The 26,632-nt window shown below is 36.2% G+C and overlaps 1 protein-coding gene across 22 annotated transcripts in view; it reads right to left on the bottom strand.

The window, feature by feature from the left end:
• Positions 1-5,067: 5,067 nt before the first annotated feature.
• Positions 5,068-26,632, bottom strand: part of NRXN1 (neurexin 1) — a 716,955-nt gene continuing 695,390 nt past the window's right edge. For 15 of the 22 annotated variants that reach the window (XM_032185606.1, XM_032185602.1, XM_032185614.1 and 12 more), the window contains 2 exons: positions 20,795-20,882; positions 5,068-5,494 (listed from right to left, as the gene is read on the bottom strand). In XM_032185606.1, coding sequence (XP_032041497.1) covers positions 5,187-5,494; positions 20,795-20,882 — 396 coding nt within the window. In that variant the 3' untranslated portion in view covers positions 5,068-5,186. The remainder of the gene's footprint in view (positions 5,495-20,794; positions 20,883-26,632) is intronic. The other 7 variants (XM_032185608.1, XM_032185615.1, XM_032185611.1 and 4 more) reach the window with 1 other exon arrangement.

The raw sequence follows: 26,632 nt of genomic DNA, 5'->3' as shown, positions 1-26,632 counted from the left end.
AGTGGTCTACCACAATTCAACCCCTTTGGCTGGGAGAGCATTGTTGTAGGGAAATTGCTCATTCTAAAAAGCAAGCAAAGATAACTGGATGGTTGTGAGTACCAACACATCCCATTGGCCCCTGCCCATTGACCTGTCCTGTCCAGGTCCCTCTGCAGGGGCCTTCCTACCCCCCAACAGATCGACACTTCCCCACAACTTGGTGTAATCTGCAAATTTACTGAGGGTGCACTCTATTCCCTAATCCAAGTCTTCAATGAAGATATTAAAGAGGATAGGCCCCAAAGACCTTAAGAAGCCTCCAAAACAAGCAGGTGAAAGATTGCAAAATTTCTGGCCCTGCATCTCAGAAAACTGAGCACACCCATAGCAATGATTTTGTTGTTGTTGTTGTTGTTTTGTAGAATTTCTAGCTCAAAGCTTAACACACTTGGTTTCATGGAGTGATGACCAACCAAAGGAGGAATAGACTATTCAGACTAATAAGAGGGTGGCGGGCAAGTCATTTTATCACCCCACAGAATTCATAACTTGTAAATTGATTTAAATGCATTGTGGATTTCTCTTTCTCCCCACTTCCATGAGGGCCAGAAACATTTTAACATTGAAATACATTGGAATACTTACAGACTGCAACGGACAGGGCCCTTAAATTAAAGCAAATAGCCTTGATTCCAAATAAAATTGTACTGACAAATCTGTTTTACCAGAGCATAATGTTAACAGACACCCCTAGACAGGACTGGAGTGAATTTAGAAGCAAATTTCCATAGTCAATATGAAAAATCATACTTATATACCCAAATAAAAAATACTTGGTTAAACTATGAAGTAGTCATATTGGAGGAATTAACAAACACAGCCGTAATTTACAGTCTTCATAAGTAAGCCAATTCCTTATTCTAAGTTGTATTTACTTCTTTTATTTTATTTTTTTTTCTCTTTTTTCCTCATCATGTGAAGGTTTTTTAGCTACTTGGCTGCAGTGATGATTGATTGTGGGGGCCACCACTTAAAGCAGTTAACCAATAACGGATGATGTAGGTACTGAGGCCATTAGTTTTTGGTTAAAGGAAGAGCACAGCACAGATGTAAAAGAAGTGAACAAATAAAGTGTAGAGTTCAATTAAAAGTGTATAATTAAATATGCTTTTTTGTTGTTGTAGTAGTAGAACAAAAATCACTATTGTTATAACTCAACTATGCATAAAGCAGTTTATGTTTATACTATTTAACTATTTTATACTATTTAACTATTTTATACCAATGGAAGACAGAATGTTTTCTCCAGATAACCCCAAACTTAAATTTTCTAATTTACTTCAGTCTATACCTAATTAAGCAGATGAATTGATGTGAGTATTGATGTGAGTAAGGAAGATACACGTTTAAGTTCTTTTTGGAATTTAGATCCAAAAGCCTAACTCATCCACATTCAGTAATGCATTTAGATAACTAGATGCTTCCTTAAATCAGTAGGATTAGATGTTTGCTTGAAGTTAGCCATGAATTGAAGAGCCACACTAAACAGGGAAATACTAATGTAAAGGATCAGCTTTGGCTGAAATTTTGTAATTTCTATGTAGAAAAGTTTCTGAAGAATTTAAATATGTTAATTTTTCTATTAATTTTAAACCAACTTCTAGACAAGTGAAAATATTTTCAGGTCTATCTCTGTATCCCATTACCTTAACTTCTATCATCTTCTGTCAATGAAGAAAAAAAAAAAAAAAAGTGTTGGAAAAGGAAGAAAACTGTTTTTCCAGTCTAGAGGTGGCAGGGGAGGGGAATATCAAGTTCTATATTCCTGATTTAAATAAAATAAAAAATTTCAAATGAAGTGATTCTATGAAACAATGCATTAATATTTTCAAGCTTTAACTGGGCAAGTTGAACACAGGACTTGTAGTGTTTTCATTTAAGTGTACAAAGAGGTCTGAAGTCACTTTTTGCTGACATGAACGTCTATGCCACTTTCAATTTTTTTCACTGATTTAAGATGAACATACAGGTACCTCAGATCTAAGGGAAGAGGAAGAAAAAACAAAACAAACCAACCAAACAAACAAACAAAAAAACACAACAAAAAAACAAGCCATCATTTGTATTAAGAAACATTTTTATTAACAAAACAGTAAATTCCACTTGCTTAGCATTTCCAATAATGAATAAATTGGCCTTGCAACAAATAAAAAAATCGTAAATATCTATCACAGAAAGCACTATAAGGTTAGGGGCATTGGGCCTCTCTTCGATGTTTTAGGGTTGAAAGTTTCACACATTATTTAGTGTTTTGTTAAAAAAGGCAACACAATACAGTCATAGAAATGAAGCCATCTCAGTCAAACAAATTAGGTTATTATTGAGAAAGAATCCAATTTTATGTTAGGTAGTTGGTTTATGTCTGTTTGTTTGTTGTTGCTGCTGCTGTTTTTAAACACAAAGGAATATTAAATTCACTTGCTGGCACTTCTGATACATCCATATTTGTTTTTTTTTTTTAATTATTATTAAATTACAAAATTAAAGAGGAAAAGGAGAACCTTCAGAAACGGTGTTAAAATTGTGTTTGCTTATTAGAGTAGTAGCAGATATTTTTTTCATTGATGTATGTATTTAGTTAAAGATTAATCTACCAAACTGCCTGGAAGTTGACCTAACTGTGCTATTTCGTTAATGCAATCAATACCACGCAGAAAAGACAATTTCATCTCACCCAAACCATGTTCTTTCATGTCCGATCTGTCATCTGATTATTCTTGTTCTTCCACGTATCTTTAAGCACTGAAATCTTTCAAAAGTGACAACCAACTGGCTTTCAAATTCTTTCCTGCCTCCAACTCAAGTCTCTTGCTTCCAGCAATGACCTTCAGAATACCAACTCTGCCTTTCCCTGAGTACAGCTGTCTTGTAAAGGTGGGAGAAATTATGAATGCCATAGGTGAACAACCATCTAAGAAATGAGTTTTTGATGGATTTTGTGAACCTGTTTTCATTTCTCTGTAAATGTTAATGAAAAAATAATAATTTTACAAATATAACATAACACACCTTGATGTGGTTGACAACCTTCAAGAGAGGCATTTTCATGTCAGCTACATGTATTTTTCAAGTGCTCTGACTCCCAGATAGATAGCTGTACCAGTCTCCAGCATTTTTCATCAGCTGCAGTGAATAACACGCAACAAAATGATTTGTGCCTGATGTTTAAAGCTAATTTTAAATTCCTTGTTCCTGTCTGTAAAGTGTGGGCATCTATATTCCCTCCCAGGAGGCCTTCCAATGATTTGGTTGATTTCAACTGAACTACCCTCTTTCTGTCTAATGTATTCCCTTTGAACTTCTTTGTAAATAAAACGTTACACTATGATTTATTGCTGTGAATCTAATGAAACAATACAAGAAAAAAATAACCTGAACACGTGAACTATAGCATTATATTTACTACATTTAACTAAAATGCTTTTATGTTTTATATATGCAAGAAAAGCTGTTAGTTCAAAACATGATGAACTTATATTTGTCTAATTATGATGCCTTGCAATACTACACAATCAACTTAGCTAAAAGATTTTTTATGTGCCAAAATGCCCACCATTGAAAAGTACTATCATGCACCTCAGATTATTTCCATTTTGGAGAAAGGGGTAAATTCTGCAGTAGAATCAGCCTGGATTATAAAAAAATGGGTCTTTTTAGATCTTTTGCCCTCCAATGCTGTAGTAGCTGTTGTTAATATAACTGAATGTCAGATCAACACGGTGTGATACTTCCTAAGATTCTCATGAAACTCATCATTCTCATAATTTTGTAAGAACAGGTTTCTGTAAGGCAAACCATGCTCTCCAATAGTGAAGCTCTGACTGGAAGCCAAAGGCCAGTGTAAGTCACTAAATATTTACCTAATTAATGAAAGTATATTTCTAGGAAAATTGGCTGTTCTGATCAACTTCATTGATGCATATCAGGAGCAAAAGATGGGGATAGGAAGGAGAAGAGAAATTACAATAGATATATATTTTTGCTTTCTAGTCCACTTCTTTCATACAAACTACAAGAACTTAATTGCAACAGAATAGAGGCTGTACAGGTAAGAAAAAAACTAGCTGACTCTTATATACATTCATACACGTTCCCCTTAGTATAACCACTACACTGTAAAATAAAGTAAAAAAAAAAAAAAGGAAAAAGGTCTGTGACAATTTATAATGGCTGCAAAAAAACTAAATTGGGTCTGTTGCTCCAGATGTCGTAAAACTCTCTATACCTAGCAACACTTATAACATTGAGTTTACCAAAAATGGCTGAAGAGCAGATATAGTTTGCATTTTCTATACAACAGGCTATAAAACATCACTTATCACAGTCCAGAAAGCACATATAGATGTGTTTTTATATAAACATATGTAATAACATATTAAGCGTGCATGAAAATTTCCCAATGATTGCATCTATGCCCTCTTGTTTCCTTTTCTTTCTTTTTTTTTTTTTTTTTTTTTCTTTTGTGGAAATGTGCCTTATATTCCAGATTTTTGTTTGTTTGTTTGTTTGTTTGAAAATAAGGCCTCCATACTATTTTCCTCACAACCAGAAAGGGGCTTTTTGAAAGTATTTCTACATAAGTCTTCAGAAAAGCCAGCACTTTGTTTCAAATGCAAGTTTCCAATCACTGCTTCACTGCACCAGACGGCAAACTGTTTTATGTTTGCTTGTTGAATCACCATATATAATGACAGTCTTCTCTGACAATAAGACTAACTTACTTCTCAAGAAAGCACTAGCACTTTGGCTAAATCCAGAATCATAGGTAGCTTCTTTTTTCTGTTTTTATTTTTTTTCCTTTTTTTTTTTAATTTGTTTTGTTTCATATTGTGCCTTGATGTTGTAGTAATACTCCTTGCTTTATGAATGCGTGGTGCCATCATTGTCTTTCAGAACTGTTCCAGCAACATAAAGACAGGCAGAGTAAATGAAAACACTGTGGATGTTAGGGAATTTATCAGCTCCCGTTTCTGAAAAACAAGAGCACGAAATGCTTGTTTTTAAAAACAGTCTTTCCTTTCTGATTGCATTCCCTGTCTTTTGTTTTTGAATGTGCTTCATAAAAAGTAAAGTAAATAAGTTTGTATTATGTCTCAGATAAAATGAAGACTATTTCTATACAAGCGTTCTTTTAGATGTTGAGATCAGACATAGTATTCCTTATCCTTATTTTTCTTGTTTTTGTTGGAACTTTTAGCACTGTTGGGCTGTTTTTCCTTGATTACAGCCCCATTGGATTGTGCTGAGTTACTGATGTAGTTTCGACTCTCATCTACATGATACGATCCTTCGTCTCGGTTCCTGTACTTGTACATAGCATACAGGAGAATGAGGATGCACAGCGCTGCTGCTGCCACGATCCCAACTACCATGCCTGTTGTGCTGCTGGATTCACGAATCACCTCGGACGAGCCAGGATACTCCCTTCCTCCTCCTGCCCTGGTAGGATTTGCTGTAGGTAGATAATGAAATAAGGGAGAGGTTATTATTGAGTTTGCACATTGAGGAGTTAGTAATAATCTACCTGCTACTATCGTGCATAATTCTATTTGCACTCACTTGGGTCAGGCCAAGTACCCTACTCCTAAAGCATTCAGATTCGCAGCCCATTCAATTTTCGTGTCTGTTAATGTGAGTAAACAGGCTTTTAAGCAAGGAAGAGGACAGCATGGACAATCTAATTTTAGCCTTCAAAAGTATAATTTCTCCAAGCATTGTTACTAAGCAAAGAATGTCTAAATCATCTGGAATAATTAAATTTAAATGCCAGAACACTAACATCTGGGAAGAAAGAATCTCTCCCTTCTCCTTTGGCTATCTTTTGTAAAAAAACAACAACGACACTATAGTACTTATTGTGAGGACAGTGATAATAAGACATACTAGCAAATGAAATGTGGGGGGAAAATCAAATTCCCCATAATAATAAATGATAGCAACTAATAAGGTGTCTACAAATAAAAGGATCCTCAGCTATTCTTTAGCCTCCTTTCAACCAGCTTCTCAATTTCTCCTTTCCTTTTAATATTTTTTTCAAATTAATTATATTTATACTTTTATTTCTTTTAGAGTACCCTCAAGTCTACCATCTCTTTTGTAATTCACAGTCTTCCTTGAATATGGCTATGCTTTAGAGTACCTTTTCACTCAATTTCTCCCTTTCCCTCTTTTCTTCATTGACCAGATGTTCCTCCAAGCAACTGTATGTCCATAAAAAAACTCTCAAATTACACTAGACAAGGACTCAACCTTATAAAAACCCACCTCTGAGGTCACATTCTGTTCTTTTCAGTTGTGATATGAACTGAACCGACCTATGTCTTCAGACTGTGAAGTCTTCTTGATAGGAACTATTGTGTTGTCTGGCATATTTTATCTCCTTGCACAGCCGTGTGGAATGAAATCTAATTCCAAAAGGAATTTGTAGGCTAAATGCCCACAGCACACACAATGCCCATGTATCTCTCATGATTTCCTTTACTGCATTTAGCAAAAGGAGGCGAGGAAGATACTTGTACAGAATATTTTTGAGCTGCAACAGGTGGGATAGATCTTCTATAACTTATGAAGTATTATCAACAAAAAATGAAGAGACTTGGGTCTATACAGTATTCCTCTAATTATAACAGCATTTCCCAACCCCTGAGAGGCTGCGTACCCTAGCACAACCAGCTTTGGCTGAGTTCAGGAGCAAGAAAAGAGCAGTGAGTGAACCAAAGCTTCCCACTGAGCGGTGCAGAACACTTTCATTAAGCATCCAGGCTGGCTTATAGAAACCACATTTTAAATCATTATACATGGCTGAAAATGCAGTCAATACAATATAAATGTTAACTAAGAGTACAGCTAAACACTACTTTTACAATATATTCGTAATTTCAGCTTTGTCAGCCCTTGCTACAACCAACATTTTAATGAAGTGTATTAGAGAAGTATCTTGTTTAAGGTGCGCAAAGGCATATGTCCCATAGTCACTTTTCTTTTGCATTCTAGACGTAATAGGAAGACGATGATTTTAAGGATGCTACATTAAAGGTAATGCCACACAAACTGTTTTGTCAGACAACTGCAACGAGTTTGGGCAACCAAAATTAAAAGCAGCCACTAGCTACAGACATCCATAATTGGTCTATGAATAATAAAATGGTGAAAAAGCCTCAAACCCTGAAAAGAATGAAGCTCACTGCCCATCTTGGTATTACTTGTATTGGTGATTTGTGTTCTTAATGTTAGAAAGCCACTTCCTGACAGTTATCCAACATAGGTTCAAAGAAGGTGACATTTTATTTGGCTGCAATAACAGAGGCACCACAGTAAGATGCAGGAAAACTGTCATTTGTGTCAAATAGTACTTTAATTTTTTTTTTTTTTTTCCTCTGCAAGTTCTTAGTTAATACAAGCTGATACAATTGGTCTATTCTATGACTACACAAGAGATCTTGAAGTTTCGCTTCAGAAGGCTCAAAGATTTTTTTCTCATTTCACGGTAGGTACCATCCTACTAAGAAATGGGGTCTGTCTCAAAGTAGTAAGTAACTGTATTAGATTGTGTTTCTTCATTTTAGCTGTTGTAGTAAATGGAAATCCTTTTACACATAGGTTGTCATTTATTGCTTTATAAAAGACAATGCATTGTTTCAGAACAAAGACTCCTGAGTATTTCCAGAGTGAATAAAAAATGAGACAATGTTTTATCTTACTGTACGTGGTTTCAGGAAATGAATAAAAGCAACTGAATGAATTCTGTCAATACCTGATGGACTAACAGCTGCTCTTTTTCTTTAAAGTAACAGACATTTGGGCCAAATGCCATCAACTAACTTTACAAATGATGTCCACTAAATGACGATTAACAGCTTGCTTATAGGAAAATAGTCTTTTAACACTGCAACCTGAAAAAAACAAGTAGGATATATTTTTCAACATTACCTAAACTCTTGCCTCTCACCTGATGGCAGCCTTTTATTTTTAAGAATATTTTCACAATTATCTCATTTATCCCATCTGTCTTAGGAATATTCAACTACATGAATGTTACTTAAACTTAGAACACTTTCAAAGCATCTGTTGCTACATTTGTTTGGACTTTTGTAAAAGGAGCAGTTCAGCAAGGAAAATTACTTCTTGCTATTTTTCTTCCGTTTACATTAAAATATGCATTTAACCTAGCAGGGCCTCCTGAGACAAATGAAGAAGAAAATAAGAGGAAAGTTTTACAAAGCACATGGGTTTGTCTGTTTGCATTTCAGGTGGGAAAGGCTTTTGGAGCACACGCTATAAAGCAAGTGTCCGATCTTCAGACAGGGAGGGAAAGGGCACTAGGAAAAGGCCAGCCTACACTTCCTCTGTAATCTGTGTAAATAAACAAGTCCCCAGACATCAACCCTGCTGAAACATCTGCCTTTTATTTAACCAGGACCTTTAGTTGACTAAGACAGAGATATACTTAGGGAATCTACCAGCTGGATTATTTTTTTTTCTTGAATGTGAAGAACAACTGCAGACGAGCACAACACATTATATCAGTGGAGAGCAAGCAACAATTACCAGGTTACAGGAATCTTGCTCTTCACTTGTCAACTCTTTGAGAAATGCATGATGCCACCCACTATCTTTGCAGCTGAACCAGACAGAGTCATTGGCTCCTGGAACAACAGCAGAGTGGTTTACCTATGGGTAAACCTTGGCTGCTACTTGGTCACAGTCTCTGTTAATGTCCATAGCATTAGAAATCCTATATGAAGTTTCTAATTTTAAATAAGAAGCTAGATGCTCTGGAGGTGAATCAAGATTAAATATTAAAAAGATCCCAATATTTAAGACTGAAAAGTCACAAAAAAATCCTCAAACAATCTATACTAAATTGAGGATAGTTCAGTGAAGAACTACAGAAAATCATTAGGACCGTAATTATGCTCAAACCATGCCATAACGGTGAGAGGAAATACAAGTTATCTTGTGGTGCAAGGATCCTTTCTCAAAGCAACTGCTCTGAAGCACAAGTCTTCCTGTCAACAGCACATGAACAGCATTTTTGAATTGCCTCAAAGACCAGCTTAGAACAGACTGATTTTTAAAAGCCTATTCTACCACTTACAAAAAAGTTTGCATGAAATAATAGCAATTGAACACAGTTTAACATTGTGTAATAATGGATTAGAAAGTTATTATTCTTGACTGTACTTCTAAAGTGGTTTAAAATTTAACAGGAAAAATCTGACTATTTTCAGTGCCCAGTTTTCATTAATACTGTGAAAAGAAAATTGGAATTGCAGGCTCCCATGGTGTTTGTGAATTGAAATTAGCAGACTTAAAAACAAAACAAAAAATCCAACAAAAGGACCCCAAATGTGTTTTCTTTACATTTATATCTTCCCACTAACTGTGAATAGGAAATTACTCACAAGACAAGAATGTTTAACTACTACATTTGCAATGAGGCATGAAGGCAATTATTTACAGGACACATACTAATTTTCACTCTGTGTGCTATCATTGTAGACCTGTTTGTAGTCAACTTTTTGCAGCATTGTTGGATTCTGAGCATTCTGTTGGTTTCTGAGCTTACTGCAATTTCTAATTCTCATTAAAAAAAAAAAAAAAAAAGTTTGAAAAACAAATCTCAGTTCTTCCCCTGCCAACAGGTGGGACAGATACAGCCCAATTGCAAAATCAGGATGAGCATTGGCTGTAAACTTATACAAAACTATCCTGGTCCAAATACAGGGGTATCTCAGCCTGCTGCCTTCCTACCTGTTTTCACATGATTCTTGAAAGGGGGCAAAAACTGGCTCCTCAGGGGATGCCCAGCAATGACTCAGCTGTCATGGGAGGGAAGAAGTAGGAGGTGATTCCACATGCAGCTGCTGTAGCTCAGTGACAAATTCGCATCAGATCTGAAATGGTCTATATTCAAAGGCATGAATAAGCCCTTGTGAGAGAGGTACCACAAAACTAGCTTCATTGCTGCGCATGCAATGCTGCACTTCTTAACCATTGTAACACAATGATTAAAAAAGAATGGGAGCAGAGAGCTGCATACACAACCCACAGAGACAGGGTGGAAAGGTGTGGTGTTTGTGAGCTGAGTGTCTTTGCCATCTTAAACTCATGCCAATGCATTTGCTCTAAGAAATTTGTCAAATGCTTGCTGAGTTTGAGGGAGCAAGACAATAACCTACTTTTGGAGGTGTTTAAGAAAAAAATATTACAGTAGCTGTTCTACTCTTTAATACGCAAAGCCAGATTATTTGCTTCCTAGAAACTGAAATCTTAAAGGTCCTTAGTAGGAAAGATATAATACGTTAACATGCTTCTAAAGTGACACTAATTTAGCTACTAATAAAAGTAGTCTAGCAGCGAAACACCATCTACATGTAAAAATAGTAGCCCCTTTATTAAGAAGTAAAACATTCTCTCTTTGCACTGAATGTAGTTTTAACCTCCAAGTGCAGTGATTGGCTGTATATTGACTTCAAATAATTTACAAATTCTACCAGCTCCTTAAGGTTTTGCAGGTACTGTTTTTTTGTTTTTGTTTTTGTTTTTCCCCCCCCTGTGGTTGAGAGGTGGGAGAGTTGTTGGCTCAATCTTCTTTAAATGTCAAAATAAATCTAAAGGGAGATAAGTTGGCACAGTAGCAATTGATGGACCATGCCAAATCAATTGATTTTATAAGTTAATATGATCTGCAGAGCAGAGGGGAACATTTCATAGCTTAATAAAAAGCTTTTGTGAAAACATTTTCTGCAAAATTGAATTTAATTTTAGCCAAAATGGAAGATTTGAACCAATATATCACTTCACATATTTAGCAGTCCTCATCTCTGTGCTCTATGATTTTTTTTTTTGTTAACATTTTCAGTTGTATTGCTCCTCTTTTAGCATTCCTTCCCTTTCAATATGGATGCTTTCTCCTTTTACCAGTTCAGCTGTCAGTCCTACTTTTCCCCACTCCTACATGTGACATTCATCTTTGCATCTCTGCTTCTTTCTTTTCCAAATTAAGTAATTTATCCTGTTTCTGTGTGTGTTCTGGGGAATCTCTGGTAATTTGTTACTTTGCTTCAGAAATTTTGACTGATCAGCAGAGTCAGTGGGTGGTCTAGATTTTGAATTGAAGTATTCCTAAATGGGAAAAAAATGTTCTTGCAAATAAAATAAGGAAGACTAAACAAAAATATTATACTACTACTGATAACATATTTTCAAGCTTGAGTTAAGCAATTCCAATTGTGGCAACTCAGTTAAGACAACTAAACCAGTATGTTAGTTGCCTGCAGCTCTAGCTCGCTGAAGTGTCAGATGAACACCCACCCATGTTACTACAAAAAAAAAAAACAAAAAAACAACACAAAAGGGCAGGGGCACTGGGAACACATTTTTGGTGGCAGCTAACTGTTAGATCCTCTTCACTGAACCAAAAACTTGTGGGGTTAGTGACAATTACATTTGGGCCCCACTGAATTTAGTGAAAGCTTTGCTGTTGAGCTTAGCAGAAGCTTAGTTGAGCTTTGCAATGAGCTTAGCTTCATTGCTTGCTATTTTTCTTATAATTTCATTAAAAAATAAAGAAAACAAAACAAAACTTACCACCTAAATTAGGAATCATTTTTCTGCAAGGGAACACCAAAATGTCATTGTAAAGATTGAGGAATCCGATGTCTTGACTTACAGAGCAATGAACGATTCTTGCTCATGAAGTGATCTGTAGATGCATATACCCGCATTCATCTTTGCAAACATGGGTGATTCCCTGAATGTTCTCACTTCTTCCATTTTACTTTTCCATGATCCCTTTTCTGTAAGATTTTAAAGGGTATGTTCACAATACCCTTTAGTACTGTTTAAACCAGTTTACATTAAAACTATCCAATTCTTATATCTAGACTACAGTTCTTAACCTTAGGAAAAGTGCAGGTTTTGAAACCTATAGGCCAGAATGGTATGTCAACACAGCAGAACAAGGTTTCATTCAAGTCTTTAGATAGTTAGATTGAAATAGCCTAAGGTTAGACTATTCTGGGTCCATCCATCTTCATTACAGGTTATTTTTGCCTTGAATTTTCTCTGCTTCCATTTATGAACAATACCCTTAGAGAATACCTACTTCTCAAAATTGTCAGGATTCACCTGCTACTTTGTAGGCTGTCAAATGACACACTAAAAAATGCAACGTTTATGCAGAGGTTTAAATTAGGTCTTTGCACGTAGCTGAAAATTAGCAGCTATGGTCCTACTACTATTTATGCAAGAGATAATGAAAATTCACTCTGCACTGATTGCTAGAAAACACCAGCAAAAAGTACTGTTCATCCTTATCTCTGTTGTCTGGTAGTGGGGTAAGCAACAGTCTTCACTGCCAGCAGTCTGTTAACATGGTAATTAGTTGATAAGCTGCAGCTGGTATACACCAACTACTTTGTAACACCATATTAATTGAATTTATCAGGTACTGCAAATGGTTAGCTAGAAGCATAGAGTTCTGCTTAAACACTTGTGAGTTCCCAGTTTGAATGCAGAAAAAAATAAGCTGCAAAAAAAGCTTATGAATAGAGAGAGTGCCCCATGTCATTTAACTCAGACACACGATGCTCTGGCCTCTGACCCACTGTCATGCGTGCAGTACTGCCAGCATTCCCACTTCCTTAGCAAAATTGTATTTTCTCTGTTTGCTAGGGATGGCTGCCTCAGATTCCCATCTATCTAGTCCTTCCTCCAAACAGTATCAGAAGTAAAGCAAATTTTCTATAGAATGTTAAGGACCTGATTTTTAATATTGCTTTGTTCAAACTTGGTATAAGATGAAGCTTTGGCATAGAAACTGAGCAATATAATGTTAATTCAGACCAGTGTTTTATCTATAAACCTATTTGTAAAATATTATTTTTCTTCTAACATTCATAAAGACAATGATGATAAAAAACCTGAAGAAAACATCTTTCCACACAGAGGTAAATTCAATGCATATGCATTACTGTATTGAGTTTACATAGCAAGGTTTTGGTAGTAGGGGGACTGCAGGGGCGGCCTGTGTGAGCAGAGCCCAGAAGCTGCCCCATGTCAGATCAGAGCCAGCTCCAGACAGCTCCAAAACGGACCTATTGCTGGCCAGAGCTAAGCCACTTGGCAATGTTGGTTGGGCCTCTGGGAGAGCTGTGCTACAGCAGCTGGGAGAGAAGAGCAAGAAGCAGCCCTGCAGCCCCCAAGGTCAGTGCAGCAGGAGGTGCTCCACCCTGAGGTCTGTGGAGAGGCCCCTGGTGGAGCAGGCTGTCCCCCTGCAGCCCGTGGGTCCCACATGGAGCAGATCTCCATGCTGCAACCCCCCCCATGGGTGGAGGAGGCCCCGGTGGAGCAGGTGGATGTGGCCTGGAGGAGGCTGCAGCCCATGGAGAGCCCCCACAGGAGCAGGCCCCAGGCCAGAACTGCAGCCTGTGGAGAGGAACCCACGCAGGAGCAGGGGGCTGGGGGGAGCTGCTGCCCGTGGGGAAACTGTGCTGGAGCAGTTTGCTCTTGGGGGATGGACCCCGTGGTACGAAGCCATGTGGGAGCAGGTCTTGGAGAGCTGCTGCCTGTGGGAAGCCCACATAGGATCAGTTCAGAAAGGCCACAACATCTTGTGATGTATTTTTTTTTGTTTAAATTGTGGAAACATCTCACAGTGAATGCCATGAAAGCATGCCCTTATTTCTGTGGCTAAAAACTAACAATCATTATAGACTTAAAACTTCCACAAACTACTTTTCATACATTAGGATACATGTATAGAACACTGGGATACAATTTTTGTGTAACTGAAAATCTTGAATATCAGTCTTTAAAATCAAGACTGCTTTGTCTAAAAGAACACAGTCATGAATCCAATTTTTTTTATTTTATTTTTTTTTATTTTTTTTTTTATTTTTTGGTGTGTGTGACTGACAAAGCCACTGCATTCGCTGTTAACAAATTCCTTCTGTCTATGCAATGCTTTATTCAGTAATAATCTAATTTTCTTTATTTATTTCTCTCTTTGGAGTCATTCTGGACACATCTCCCTCTCTGGTTAATGCTGGAATAGTCTGTAAGGCCAGGTAGCAAAAAGAACAGGTCAAGCTACAGCTTATATGCTAGTAACAGTGTTTTCTGTAAATTTTTCTAAGGAAATTGAGGAAGATAAGTTTCCAAGAGTTTATGCATATCTATGTGGCAAGGTAGAGAGAAAATAAGAGAGAAAGAATACTAAATGGATTGTGACACAAATCATATTCCCCAGGTAACTCCAGCAATGGAATAAGACTATATTCCTCCACCTCTGTTTGCGCTGAATGAGAGTAAAAATCTGCACTCCTCCAGCCTTGCCCACAGAACTGTGATACTTAGCTCTGACATGCTTGCCATTCACTTTCTGACTATCTCCTGCAGGGCCTGTATGCTTGCCTTGGACTAAAATATCATTTCTACACCTGAATAAAAGGACACTATATTCACTTGCTACACATTTTGTTGTCCATGATCTAGACGAGCACTGAAAAATCAAGGAAGTTCCACTGAGGTCAATGGATATGACACACATAGGCATTTGTGAATCAGTGATGTGAAGTGCCTGGTTTGCTTCTCTGAATTCATATACCAGTCCAGATGTCCTATCAAACAGGATCATATGCTTCATCTTTGTGTGTAAATACATTCAGAATTGAGTCACAAACAGTGTTTTACATCTTTAAAAGAATGAAAAGTAATGTGTGCTACCCCACCAGGAACACTAAGTAATGTGCCCATTTTTCATGAATGATTGTTTATAAAATAATTAAGTTTCATTGAACTACTAGAAACATTACCATCTGGTTTCATCTGTGCTGTAGTGATATCTAACTCCAAATGAATGAGCACATAATAGCAATACAAATAATTATCAATTCATACATTTCTATGAACTATCTTTTCATGTTGTATGCATACACCTGAAAGATGGCTTTAGGTACTGCCATACAAATAACAATCCCAGTATTTACACTGTGAATGTTTACGATTCATATACATATTATAAAAATTAAAATCTTCAACTTTGGCAAGAATTAAGTGGAATATGAATGCACTCTCAAACTTTATACACAAGAAACTCTGTTCATCAGTTGTGCACCAGTGGATAAGGTTTTCTACAAATTAGTACAGAGCTTTGTATGATTTATAGAAATGGTGTCGATATTTCTCACCACTCATAGAGTCACTGATATTACACTGATAGAAAACCATTATGGCTCAAGAAAAAAAAGTCAGCCTCTAATTTCCATCCATATTCTAAATTCTGATATGTTCATATCACTATGATTGCAATTAATACAACTTGGAAAGCATTAGCTTTCCAATTAGATTAGAGATGTCATCTCTAGGCTTTGTATTAAAACTTTCTTTGAATTAAATATGTTCAGCAAGGAATGTATAGCGAGCAACAGCTGCATCCTGCCTTAAAGTGTGCTTTAAAAACAAAGTTTAAAATAATTTTATTTTGTTCATAAATCCCCTGTAGTAGTTCAGGCTACACAAACGAATGATGTATGAGAGTATGAACGTGTAGACAACTACCAAAATTACAGAGAATCCATTTGAGGAATTAGAATTCTCTAAATTATTGAAAAAATATTTATGAGAATTAAAGAAAAAAACCCTTTCAGCACGTGCCATTGTTTTCAGCAGCTCCCAACATGAGCAACGTACATGTATATTGGCTAGGAAAGCTAGGAATGGCTAGAGAGCTACAAGTTTAGTCAGTGTACTTATGTTTCAATGACATGGCTGACAAAGAGTAGAGATCGCTGTTGATACAACCAATTAATCATCATTTTTAACCTAATTTACTTAGATAATTAAAAAACTACATCTTTCTGATCAAATTCAGATGAAGAATGCCATATGTGTAATTTGCAGTGACAGACAGGAAGAGCTAAGACTGTTGTTAAAAAAAAAAAAAAAAAGAAAAGAAAAGAAAAAGGTGTTCATTTCACAATAAAAACATTTGGAAAAGTGCTACATTTGCTTTCTGATGATTTGGGGGGTGCCTTCTGATTTATAAAATTAAGTAAACCTGACAATTATCTTAACTTCACTTACAGGAAAATTAATGTATATTTGAAGTCTGTCAGTTCCTTTATTCTACATGCTATATGCACGTCGTACGTGCCACTCTATCCCAATTCTAACATTTGAGAAGTTTGCAAATAAAACCACGTAATTTTCGCTCTGTAGCAGTTCATGCAGACACATCTTTACGTATTTCAGCTAAGCATTTAAAGAAGCTGAGTCAAGGCAACCCAATGATCTTTCTAATACTGAAAATACATATACAACTACAGGATAATTGGAATGAGGCACAAATATTCCCTTTTTGTCTCAAGCCATAGTGACCACAGTTGCCCTGTGAATTAACTGTATTTTTTTTTCAGGTCCTTGCACAACAGATTCAATGAAGTGTAGTTGCACAAGTAATACATTATAGTAATTTCTGACAGAAAAAGAAGAGTAAAACTTCTATAAATAAGCATAAAGCATTCACATGCCATATTTCACAGCTCTGCTCATTAGAAAAAATAGGTATTAATTCAGGGACCAAACCTAAACCATCACAAAGTGTTTGAGAACTGTATGGTTCCTAGCCACCTCCATCTGTCCAATACATGTCATAACACAGCAGGGGGACATACGCATGCAGGAAGCAGTTTGCATGCAAAATCCTGTAATATTCTGCTTAAAGGAAAAAGCCTTCCCCAGAACAGTGAACAACAGTCTCTACAATGTACTGTAAGAAACATCAGAAGTAGTGACTTGTTTCCTGTTTCTTGGCTGTACTGATGCTTTGCAGATTTATGAACATTGCCAATTGTTGTCTGCAATGTAATATGCCAAGCCAGGGTATAGGAAAATCAATACATGCTCAAAGATCAGTCTGTAAGTATCTATACTGTTGGTTCTTACATAATAATGTGGGAAAATATCTAATCCCATTACTCTCTCCAGATCAAGAATCAAGGCTAAGACAGGTACCTAAAACACCAGTTAGTATACAGCACTGAAATTTATCCTATTATTGCCCTGTTTCCCTATAGAACAAGTACAGGACAAGGTCTGACACCAATCAAACACTGCCCTGGGAAGTAGAACCCAAGAGTTGCCAGACAGGCAAATATTGATTAAGAGACGATGAAGTATTTATTTTGGTTGCAACACATGAGATTCTGTTGATAAAGAGACCCTTGTCTGAACCTGACAAGTAGTTTGGTTTGTTACTAAAACACTATCTGTTCACTTTGAAGGTTGTCTGCTAACGCTTTCAAGACTAGCAGATACCATATAAATGCTGGCTATGTTCTTAAAGAGTGCCAAATCCTCTACCCATCCCACTTCTGCCACGGCCATCTGGACAGGTTTTTCAAGCTAAATTCTAACTTAAAACTTGGTTGATTCCTGAGTTTGAGAAGGATTTAACTGTAATTTGCAGGGGAAAAAAAAAAAAAAAAAAAAGCAAAAAAAAAAAAAAAAAGCACTGTTTGTGTGTATGCTAAAACCTGTAAGATTTATTTCACAGTCCAGATTTCCCTGCCTTTAAACTCCATGACTTCACTTAATGTAGGCCAATTTGGATTTCTGCATTTTGAAACATTTCCATAGCCACAAAAGAGACTAGATAATAGCTGACAAATAAAATACCAGGCGGTATAGCTGGAGCAATTAAGCAGTGTAGTACACATGCTCACTGCAACTCAGCAGAAATCAGAGTTCTGTACAGAACTCAGGAAAGGCCGGAACAGCACTCCGAACATGCAGAATGGCAGTTTGTCCACCCGCAGTTTTATAGCTCTTCAGATAAAATCAGTAAAACATCCCAGGCTGTCTTTTTATTGGACAGGTTTCCACTAGTAATTTTCATAACTTGTCTAAAAAATGAAGAAGCTTTATTATTTCCTCTATGACGTGAAGCTGATGAAACAAAATGTTAATATTATTTTTAGCACAGTTATTAGTATTTAGAGTAGGAAAGAGAAGGTGAGGAGACTATGAAAGCAACACATGCTGTCTTACCACACAAAACATAATGCAAAGTATGTTGACTAAGTTTCGCATGCTAATAAATTTGTTATGACTTCATCCAATTATGGCATGTTAAGCAGTCACAATGAAATCTGCAATTATAATTTTTGTGACTTTATGTTCCAGACAAGTTGATGGGATTGCTGCTTAGCAGCTCCCAGTCTGGTCTACATTTTCATTTCCCATATGAAATTTGTTGCAAATTGCATCTTTCCCTTTGTTCTTCGGAAGATGGATGCACAGAAAGCAAAGCTTGTGGTGGCAGACCAAGACTTGTTAGCCAATACGAACTGTATTTATTCTAGAAAAGAAGCCCTATTTTAAGCATAAATCTTGTTAATCAGTACAATTCAGCTAATTAGTGATAGCTAATTTCTATGATTTATAGATCTACCATATTCAAATGGTTTGTTGAATAGGGTTTCCTTCTGAGTGGAGATCTTGGTTTAGAAATAGACATATTTTGGGCAATCCTCATGTAAATGTACACTTATGGCTCTATCAATAAAAATGAATGGGCTCTGGCCATCCCGTAAACATATTCTTGCTTGAAAACGTTGACCTGGGAGCAATGAGTGCGCTGCATGAGTATGCTGTATCGTCTCTTGTACTGGGGCAGATCCCTTCCCTGAATGACCATCAAGCAGTAAGAGCAGAAATCTAATGGAATCTCACTCTATGGCCTTTCAAATGAAAACGTAATAATAAAATTAACGATTTGGCCTTCTAGAAGTCTCTGTTAGGAAACACGAGCTTCACCAGTATCAGCGAGAAGACGAAGGAGTGGCTATGGGGAGGCAACTCTGGTTTCTGAAAAGGTTTAAGGGGGAAAAGCTAAACTGATCCATGGGAAGAATTTAAATGGAGGGACATATCCTTTTTCATCTCCCATCCCAAATGAAAAGAAAAAGAAATAATCTGTCACTGTCAACAATATTATGTTTTCCTCGCTTAAGTTCCAGCCTATTAGGAGAGCATGGAGACTGCAGTATTATTCATATGGTGCAGTGTCTTATTGCTACAGGACTATTTATTAAGAAAGCTTATTTGTAAGACTAAGTGAATAAGACTAAAACAGCTTACAGGGAGACAGATATGCAAGAACTTATGACTTCACCAACCCTTTTGGTTCGTGTTGTTTTAAATATGAGAAAAGGACAAGGCCATTGAAGAGGGAGGCAAATTAATAGCTTTTAAGAGTTAAGAGTGGGAGGACAAGTGACATTTTGATGTGAAGAATGACAGATAAAATGATCCAGACAATTGTGTTTATGGAGAACATAATTTTTGTGCCAATCCATACTTTTTTTTTTTTTTTTAAAAAAAAAAAAAAAAGCAGTAGCAGTTGGGATCCAAGAAATGAAACAATAAAACCATTCTCAAATAAACAAAAATGAGAAGCGTAGCTGGGTGATGTATGGTACACTAAAACAGGAAAGCTAATGGCAAGGCTTTGCAGGAAGACTAATATTCACATTCCCCTCTAGACTCCAGTTTGGTCAGAAATGATAACATCATTTCACCCCTCCCACAGCCAAATGTAAATGTATCTATTGAACAGCAGGGCTTGAGTTAACTAAAGCTAGAACACAATTAGCTTGGATGAGCTCAGAACCATATGAGCTACTGCAATGACATATACAGGAAAAGACATAATCTTACTGAACTCAAGAATTTGAAAATAAAGAAAAAACAGAAAAAAAAATCTTTGAAATTAATTGTCAAGCTTTCAAAAAATGAATTGTCATCACAGTTCCCAAATATCTAGCTCATGATGTCTGGGACTTCTGCAAGTGAAACATCTTCCTGAGAGATGCAAGAAATGTGTAAGGTAGGTGTATCTGGTGCTACTCAGGTGTAAGAGTGTTCATTGCATCTTGTGGCAGTTTGGAAAACACTCTGAAACCTTTTTACTGGAAAGGATAAAAAACTTGACTCCAAAATATTCTCATCAAACCCATAAATATCTTGGTTCCTGGAAGAGCTCTAATGACACCCTGAAGGTCAATCAAAAATTGAGAGAAGTCATATACTTCTCTTTCACTTAAATTTAAATAAATAATATTTCCATGATCTTATTAGGTGTGTCACACCTAATAAGAGAACTCACGCATCTGCATTTGAACCAAAATTTTCTTTGTCTTAAGGCTATATAGAAATAGCTCCTGCCCCGACTTGAGTCTATATATAATAACTTGAGACTATAATAACAACTCAGGGTCTTAGTTATTATTTGCATTAATATACTGCCCAGTCTCAAATTTCACTGATATCTACTTTAACTAAATATGTTAGTACACAACAAATCTATCTTAATTCTTTTATTATTAAGTACTAACTTCTTAATTCTTTTAAGTACTAAGCCCTAACAATTGCAACATCTTTCTGCTAAACGAAGGTGTCTCTATCATGACAACAGAGTTACAGGGGCCCCAGACTGCCTGTCCGAGTCCAGCCTTAGGTCCTCTGGTAAGCTATAACCCTGCTCAGATCATGACTACCAAAAATGCCTTCTCAGCCATTGTCTCTGACAAATATATGGCAAACTGTCCCTCTCCACTGACACTGCCACGTGTATAAAGGCCCAGATTCACCATATCCACACTATATAAGAAAAGACTGTCCCTCCAAATTTCTGTGGGATGGGAGCATGCAAATATGAAATAAAGTAGTAAAAAAGTTGACTAACCTAACCCACCTGAGCTCGGCTCACAGGGATCGATGTCCTCGTCATCACTGGGACATTCAGCTGAGGCCACCAGGATGTCATCTGTGGTCTGTGAAGAAAATAAAAGTCAAATAGGTATATTTTAATTGACTTAACATGTTCTAAGATTCTCACTGGCTCTCCTTTTATGCAAAGCCCAGAGCATTCCAGACTTAATATTTAATGGCACAGTGACACTCCAACTCTCTGTTAATGGGACTTTGCTTTTCAATTTGCACTTGTCAGTTTTTAAACGAACTGTGTTAGATATCTATTGCAAGCTCTTAAACATAGTATTATTTATTTATTTATTTATTTATTTTTTGTAAAACAACAGAAAGCAGAAGGACAGAATATGTATATTGTGGCTGCTGGTCTTCCTTATCTCCAGTGTCTCTACTAGGATATTACTGAAAACACTAAGAGCATTAAAATACAGGTCAAAATATTGAACTGCCTGCAGCTGTTAAAACTATCAGAAATGTAGTGATGTTTTCTCCATTGATTGCACTTGCTTTCTCCGATACAGAGGCAAAAAAAAAAAAGGAAAAGAAGCAAACAAAACTGTCATTAAGTTAAAGCCTCTATTCAATGAAAAGAAAGTCAAGGAAAAAAACCTGTAATAAATACATGCAGTGTTAGAAAGTACCAGTTAAAGCATTCTGTTGTCTTGAATAAATGATGTGTTGCCCATGTGTTGAGGTCAGAGGGCTTCTGTCCAAAATTAGCTTGGACAGTTCTTTGTACAAAAAATAAAAATAAACAAATAAATCAAGACAAAAGAGACAAATGATACAACCCGGAGCACTGTATAGAAAAGAAACTGGGGATTTCTATCTACTTTTTCTTATAGTGCAAGAACAAGAATATATTCAACGCAACACAGAGGCAATCAATCTGAACCTGATAAAATGAAATACCTCTTGTTCAAGTCACCTCTGAGAACAGGCATTTAGAAATATAATAAGAACATCTACAGTTATTAGGGGAAATAATAGCAGGGAAATATAAACTGTCATACCCCTGATCATTTCTCACGCAATTACTAATGAGGTTAAGAAGAAGCTTTTCCTATGGGTAAGATATTTCATAACTGCCCATTTCAAGCTTCCCTTCACCTCACTGATGGAAATACACAGAGAGAATAGGAAGACGTGACACTGAAACATGTGGCTAAGGATATAGATGACAAAGAGCCATTCTTGATTTCCTGTTTGATATATATTCCAACAAGGATATACAAATCATTTTGCTCAATGTGAAATAACATTTTTAGATGTTTGTTTGCATGCGTATAGGAGAAAGACCTAGGGTACCTCAAAGTTTTACCTCATCAGTTTAAGTCTGAACATGTGAACATTATATTTCTAAACATTATGGCCAAAGCTTAAACAATGTTGTTTATTATTATTCTCCTAACTGAAGTTTTAAAGCAAAGCACATTACACTAATAGGCTTTTCTTTGTCATGCTTCAAGAATATTAATGAACACATGCTTTCAGCATTTCTGTGGGGTAGGAAAGTGATACAGAAAAACATTCATTAGTATGTGAAATACAGCAAAGCAAAGCCTGTTATAATAATATTGTATTTTACAGGTAGAAAACTGAAGCATAATATAATGAAATAACTTGCTGAAGGTAATCAAAATGGCTATAGACAACAGCTATGTTTTGTTACAGTTCAATGCCATACTCACAAAAATCACCATTCCTTATAGTTGGGAAGATTTATAACTAGGGAAGGCCACTCTGTAAATCTGTAAGGCTGCCAAAGTAAGCTGGCAGATTTGGAAATGATAGTTTAAACAAAATATGTTTTCTAGTTGTCCATTCTTTCTTGCAAGTAGAAAAACTGATATAACAGAAGTCAGCTGCAAACATCTTGAATTTCTAATGTCCATTTCCTTCCCCCAAAAGACAACCATTTAAGCTTAAAAATCAATATCTATTTAAAAATCAACCTCTGCTTGTGTTTTTTCTGAAGTACAAATAAAAAAGAAAAATTCAGGTAACCAGCTAATAAAGCCTGCGCACAAAAAGTTAACTCTATACTTTAAAAGCCACTTATAATAATAAAACATGAAAAAGTGCAATGCATCTAAAAAACGATTTCAATTTTGTCAGCAAAATCAGTGTCATATTTTTCCTTCTGCCATAACAATGGAGATGATACTATTTTATGCAAGTACCATTAAAAAGAAAGCATCATACGCGTACCTAACAGTCACAGCAGAAAATGATTTTCTTTAATGTCTACTGGTCTAACGGGAATTTTGTGTAAGGGTGCTTTGGTACATGCATGGATGTGTAAGTCTGTGACCCTTGCAACTTAAGCCAATTGAGGTGAAATGACCAGAAAGAGTTATAGAATGACTGCAGTGTCTCTAGTTATTCTTTATATAGGATAGTATAGTTAGAATTTACATAACTTAACTATATTTGTTCAGTTTGCACTGCGTTCAAAATTACCAGAAAATAACTACAGGAACATCATATGCTTTAAGTACATTAACGTGAAAGATACTTTCTTCAGTTACTTATAAAAGAGAGGTCAAAACTGTCTTTGTAAAGTGACACTAATTCCAATGTTATCTATGGACAGAGTGTGCACGCTTCTACAAGAACAAAGGGATGTTCTTGACAGATAAAAGTGTATGTACATTATGGATAAAGAGATGTGTATCTCCTTAAGTAAGTCTGAATATTGCATGCCAAGAAAGACCTCGTTCATGTCTCTGAGTGAAATAAGGTATGTTTCAAAGTCAATACTAGACATAAAAATTGATTTTGTTGCAAACAATAAAACAATTATCATTATTTGAATAAGAAGAGAAGGGATAAGATCATGTGATTTTTTTTTTTTATTTTTTTTTCCCCAGAATAAAGGCAAATGAACAAAAGGTAACTGAGATGGTAGTGACTAAACTACACATAGAAGTCATTAGACTGCTTAACACAAAGTAAAATGGGATTAAGAATTCACTGAAACACTAGAGAATATAAAGAATACATAAGTTACAGAAATATTATGGGCTAGCTATCAGACCGCTTTCTCCAGAAGAGCTCTGACTGACAGTAACTTGCACAAACAGAAAGAAGGATTTAGACCTAAGTGTCTCATGCAGCCAAGGGGTATAGAAAAAGAATGCAAGTCAGAGTAATATGCTTTATTTACTGCACGTTATATATTCTTCATGCTTTTTAATTTGGATGGGAAGATATAAAATAAAACAGTTTTCCTAAGCGAATTGCAATTGTTGCTAGCTCTATGGCTAATTTCCAGGACACGGTTCCAATAATTCTCATTAATTGAGGAGTTAAAAGTCAGTGGAAAATCCCTTATTTACAGCAAGTGACTAATAGGGTGAGATCCAACTGGTATTGTCATAATACAAGATCGGATTAGAATGTCTCATGGGAGAGTTTTTTTCAAATTCCTTTAAGAAGTGATAATCTAGTTGTAAGAGATTGAAAATAAATAAATAAATAAAATAGCTGGTGCACAAATGGAAGGACAAGCTGGATTTTTTTTTTTTTTTTGATTCTATCTTCTTTTCTTTGTGTATTTGCAGAGCATTTCAAATTCATTCTGTGGCTGTGGCTCTATGACTTGAAATGCAGCCCACTGTAATACATGGCTTCTTAAAAAGTTGGACATCTGTTCACATTTCAAGAAAAAGGATGATAGGAAATGCTTACAATTAATGTGCCAATATAAAAAATGGATAAAAATCACATTTTCTAAATTTTCTAAAGCTACAAGTCACTACACAAAGTGTTTTCTGATAATCATTCATGGTTGTGGCCCCTGAAGGAATAAATCTTACATCAGTCAGGTCTCTTAGCAAAAAAATAAGGAGTGCAGGATTTGTCTCTTAGCCAAGGGAGTTGAAAATATCACCAATCTGCCACCCTGTCTGAGGAGGGAAATGCTGAATATTTCAAGAAAGCTCCTGGCCAAATAAAAAAATTATGCATGTAGTCATGGCTTACATAGAGGTGAAAGGCTGTAGCTGTAGATACATACCAAGCTGCCTCAAAGGCAACAACCACAGGTTCAGTAGTGGTACCAGAAATTGCAGTTGTGCCCTTTGCATGCTACATCACTAAAATAAATAAATAAATTGCAAGTGAATAAACAATACAAGAAACTTATTTTTTGATTATTCAGTATTTGCATGTTGGTGTAAATATATGCTATCTTGTTCAGTTTTTATGTATGAAGCCTGTTAAACCTGCCAGTACTAGAGAAATGCGATCTAAAAATTAAGTCGCCAATCTGAATCATGCATTCATTAACAGTATAATGGATCCTGCATATTTTCTCCTAGAAATCCACCAGCTTTCTTTTAAAGCATAGCACCCTACAGCTACCCTGAATATAGTTTATTCCTTTCTTATTCAATAATATACTTTATCCCATGAGAACTGCAAGTAAATTGAAATTACACGATAGTTAAAAACTAGTAGTCCTAAATTATTATATATGAATTATAGACAGCATAACCACTTGTGAATACTGTTTAAATTATTTTTGGATTAGAACTTCAGCTATGTAATCAAATCTATTCTTATTTATTTGTACAGCTGGGGTACTTACTGACATCAGCCAGGCACCGTTGTGCATGGTGCTAAAAGGAGCAGGGAGGAAAAGGCTCTGCTCTGAGTTTACTGTTTAATTTAGGGGCAGATGCAACAAGTGAGTGCAGAGGAAGAGAAGGGCTGGGCAAGGACGCTACTGTGTCCTTGTCTTTGTCCTGTGTAAGCTTTAGCAGTAATACAGGTTAGCAGTGTACCTCACTAGCAGATTCTCCAAAATGACTCTCCAAAACAGCAGGGTGGTCAGGAAGAAAGGAGACAGAAAACAGCCAGGCAGAAGCCTGGCCAAGGAGATACTGTGAACAGATGGTGCCTGAAGAGCATTGCCCAAAGAGGCTGTAGAGCTTCTTGGAGGAAACCGGCCATACTTAGAGCAGTGTGAGGAGGTGATGGCAGCCCAAACATTGTGGGATGAAGCAGGTAGCACTGAAAGCTCAGTGGGGAAGGGATGGGAGCATGGACCATGGAAGTGAGAAATTAATGGTAAGACCAAGATAGTAAAGAGGGACTAGGTGGTACAAGGGGGTGGATATGTAGTTCATATAAACAGACAAATTATGTGAGGTTTAATGGGCAAATTAATTAATGACTGTTGATAAATGACTATCTGAAAATATATTTCAGATGCAGGACTAGGAAATTAAACATCCAGTTCTCCTCTCCTTTCCCCCAGTTCTTGGTTACCAGCTTTGCTTAAATTATTTCATTTTTCCTCCTGAAAAAGTTTATTCAAATACTTGCTATTTAGTTCAGTGAGAATCAGCTACCACTGACATTTATATGCAGAGATGTGCTTCAGCTTAGTAGAATAGTATGTAGCTAGAGCCACAGCACAAACAAAGGAAAAAACAACTGATACACACCTCTATATTCTTAATTAGCTGTGGCAAACTTTTATTAAAAAATATGGTTCATGTTGTATTTACAGAAGGGAGCTTGGAAAAGTAATTTTGTACTCATGCATTGGACATATTAATTTCTGAGGCAGTGAGAGATGTTCCTAAAAAAAATTTTAAATCTCATATATATATATATTCACATATTCATTTTTTTCCCCTTATTTTTTCTTTTAAAGGAAGGATTAAAATAACCTAAACCAATGGCAGAAACCAACAGGGTATGAAAAATCACAAAAGCATTCATGTGGAAAAAAATCAAATTTCGTTTTTGGGACTAAATTAGCTACACAATTTTCTAGCCAAGGCTATGTAATATAAAA

This window comes from Aythya fuligula, chromosome 3 (assembly GCF_009819795.1).
Source record: "Aythya fuligula isolate bAytFul2 chromosome 3, bAytFul2.pri, whole genome shotgun sequence".
Taxonomy (NCBI): Eukaryota; Metazoa; Chordata; class Aves; order Anseriformes; family Anatidae; genus Aythya; species Aythya fuligula.
Note: the sequence above shows the minus strand (reverse complement) of the source record. Positions and strands in the feature narration are given on the sequence as shown.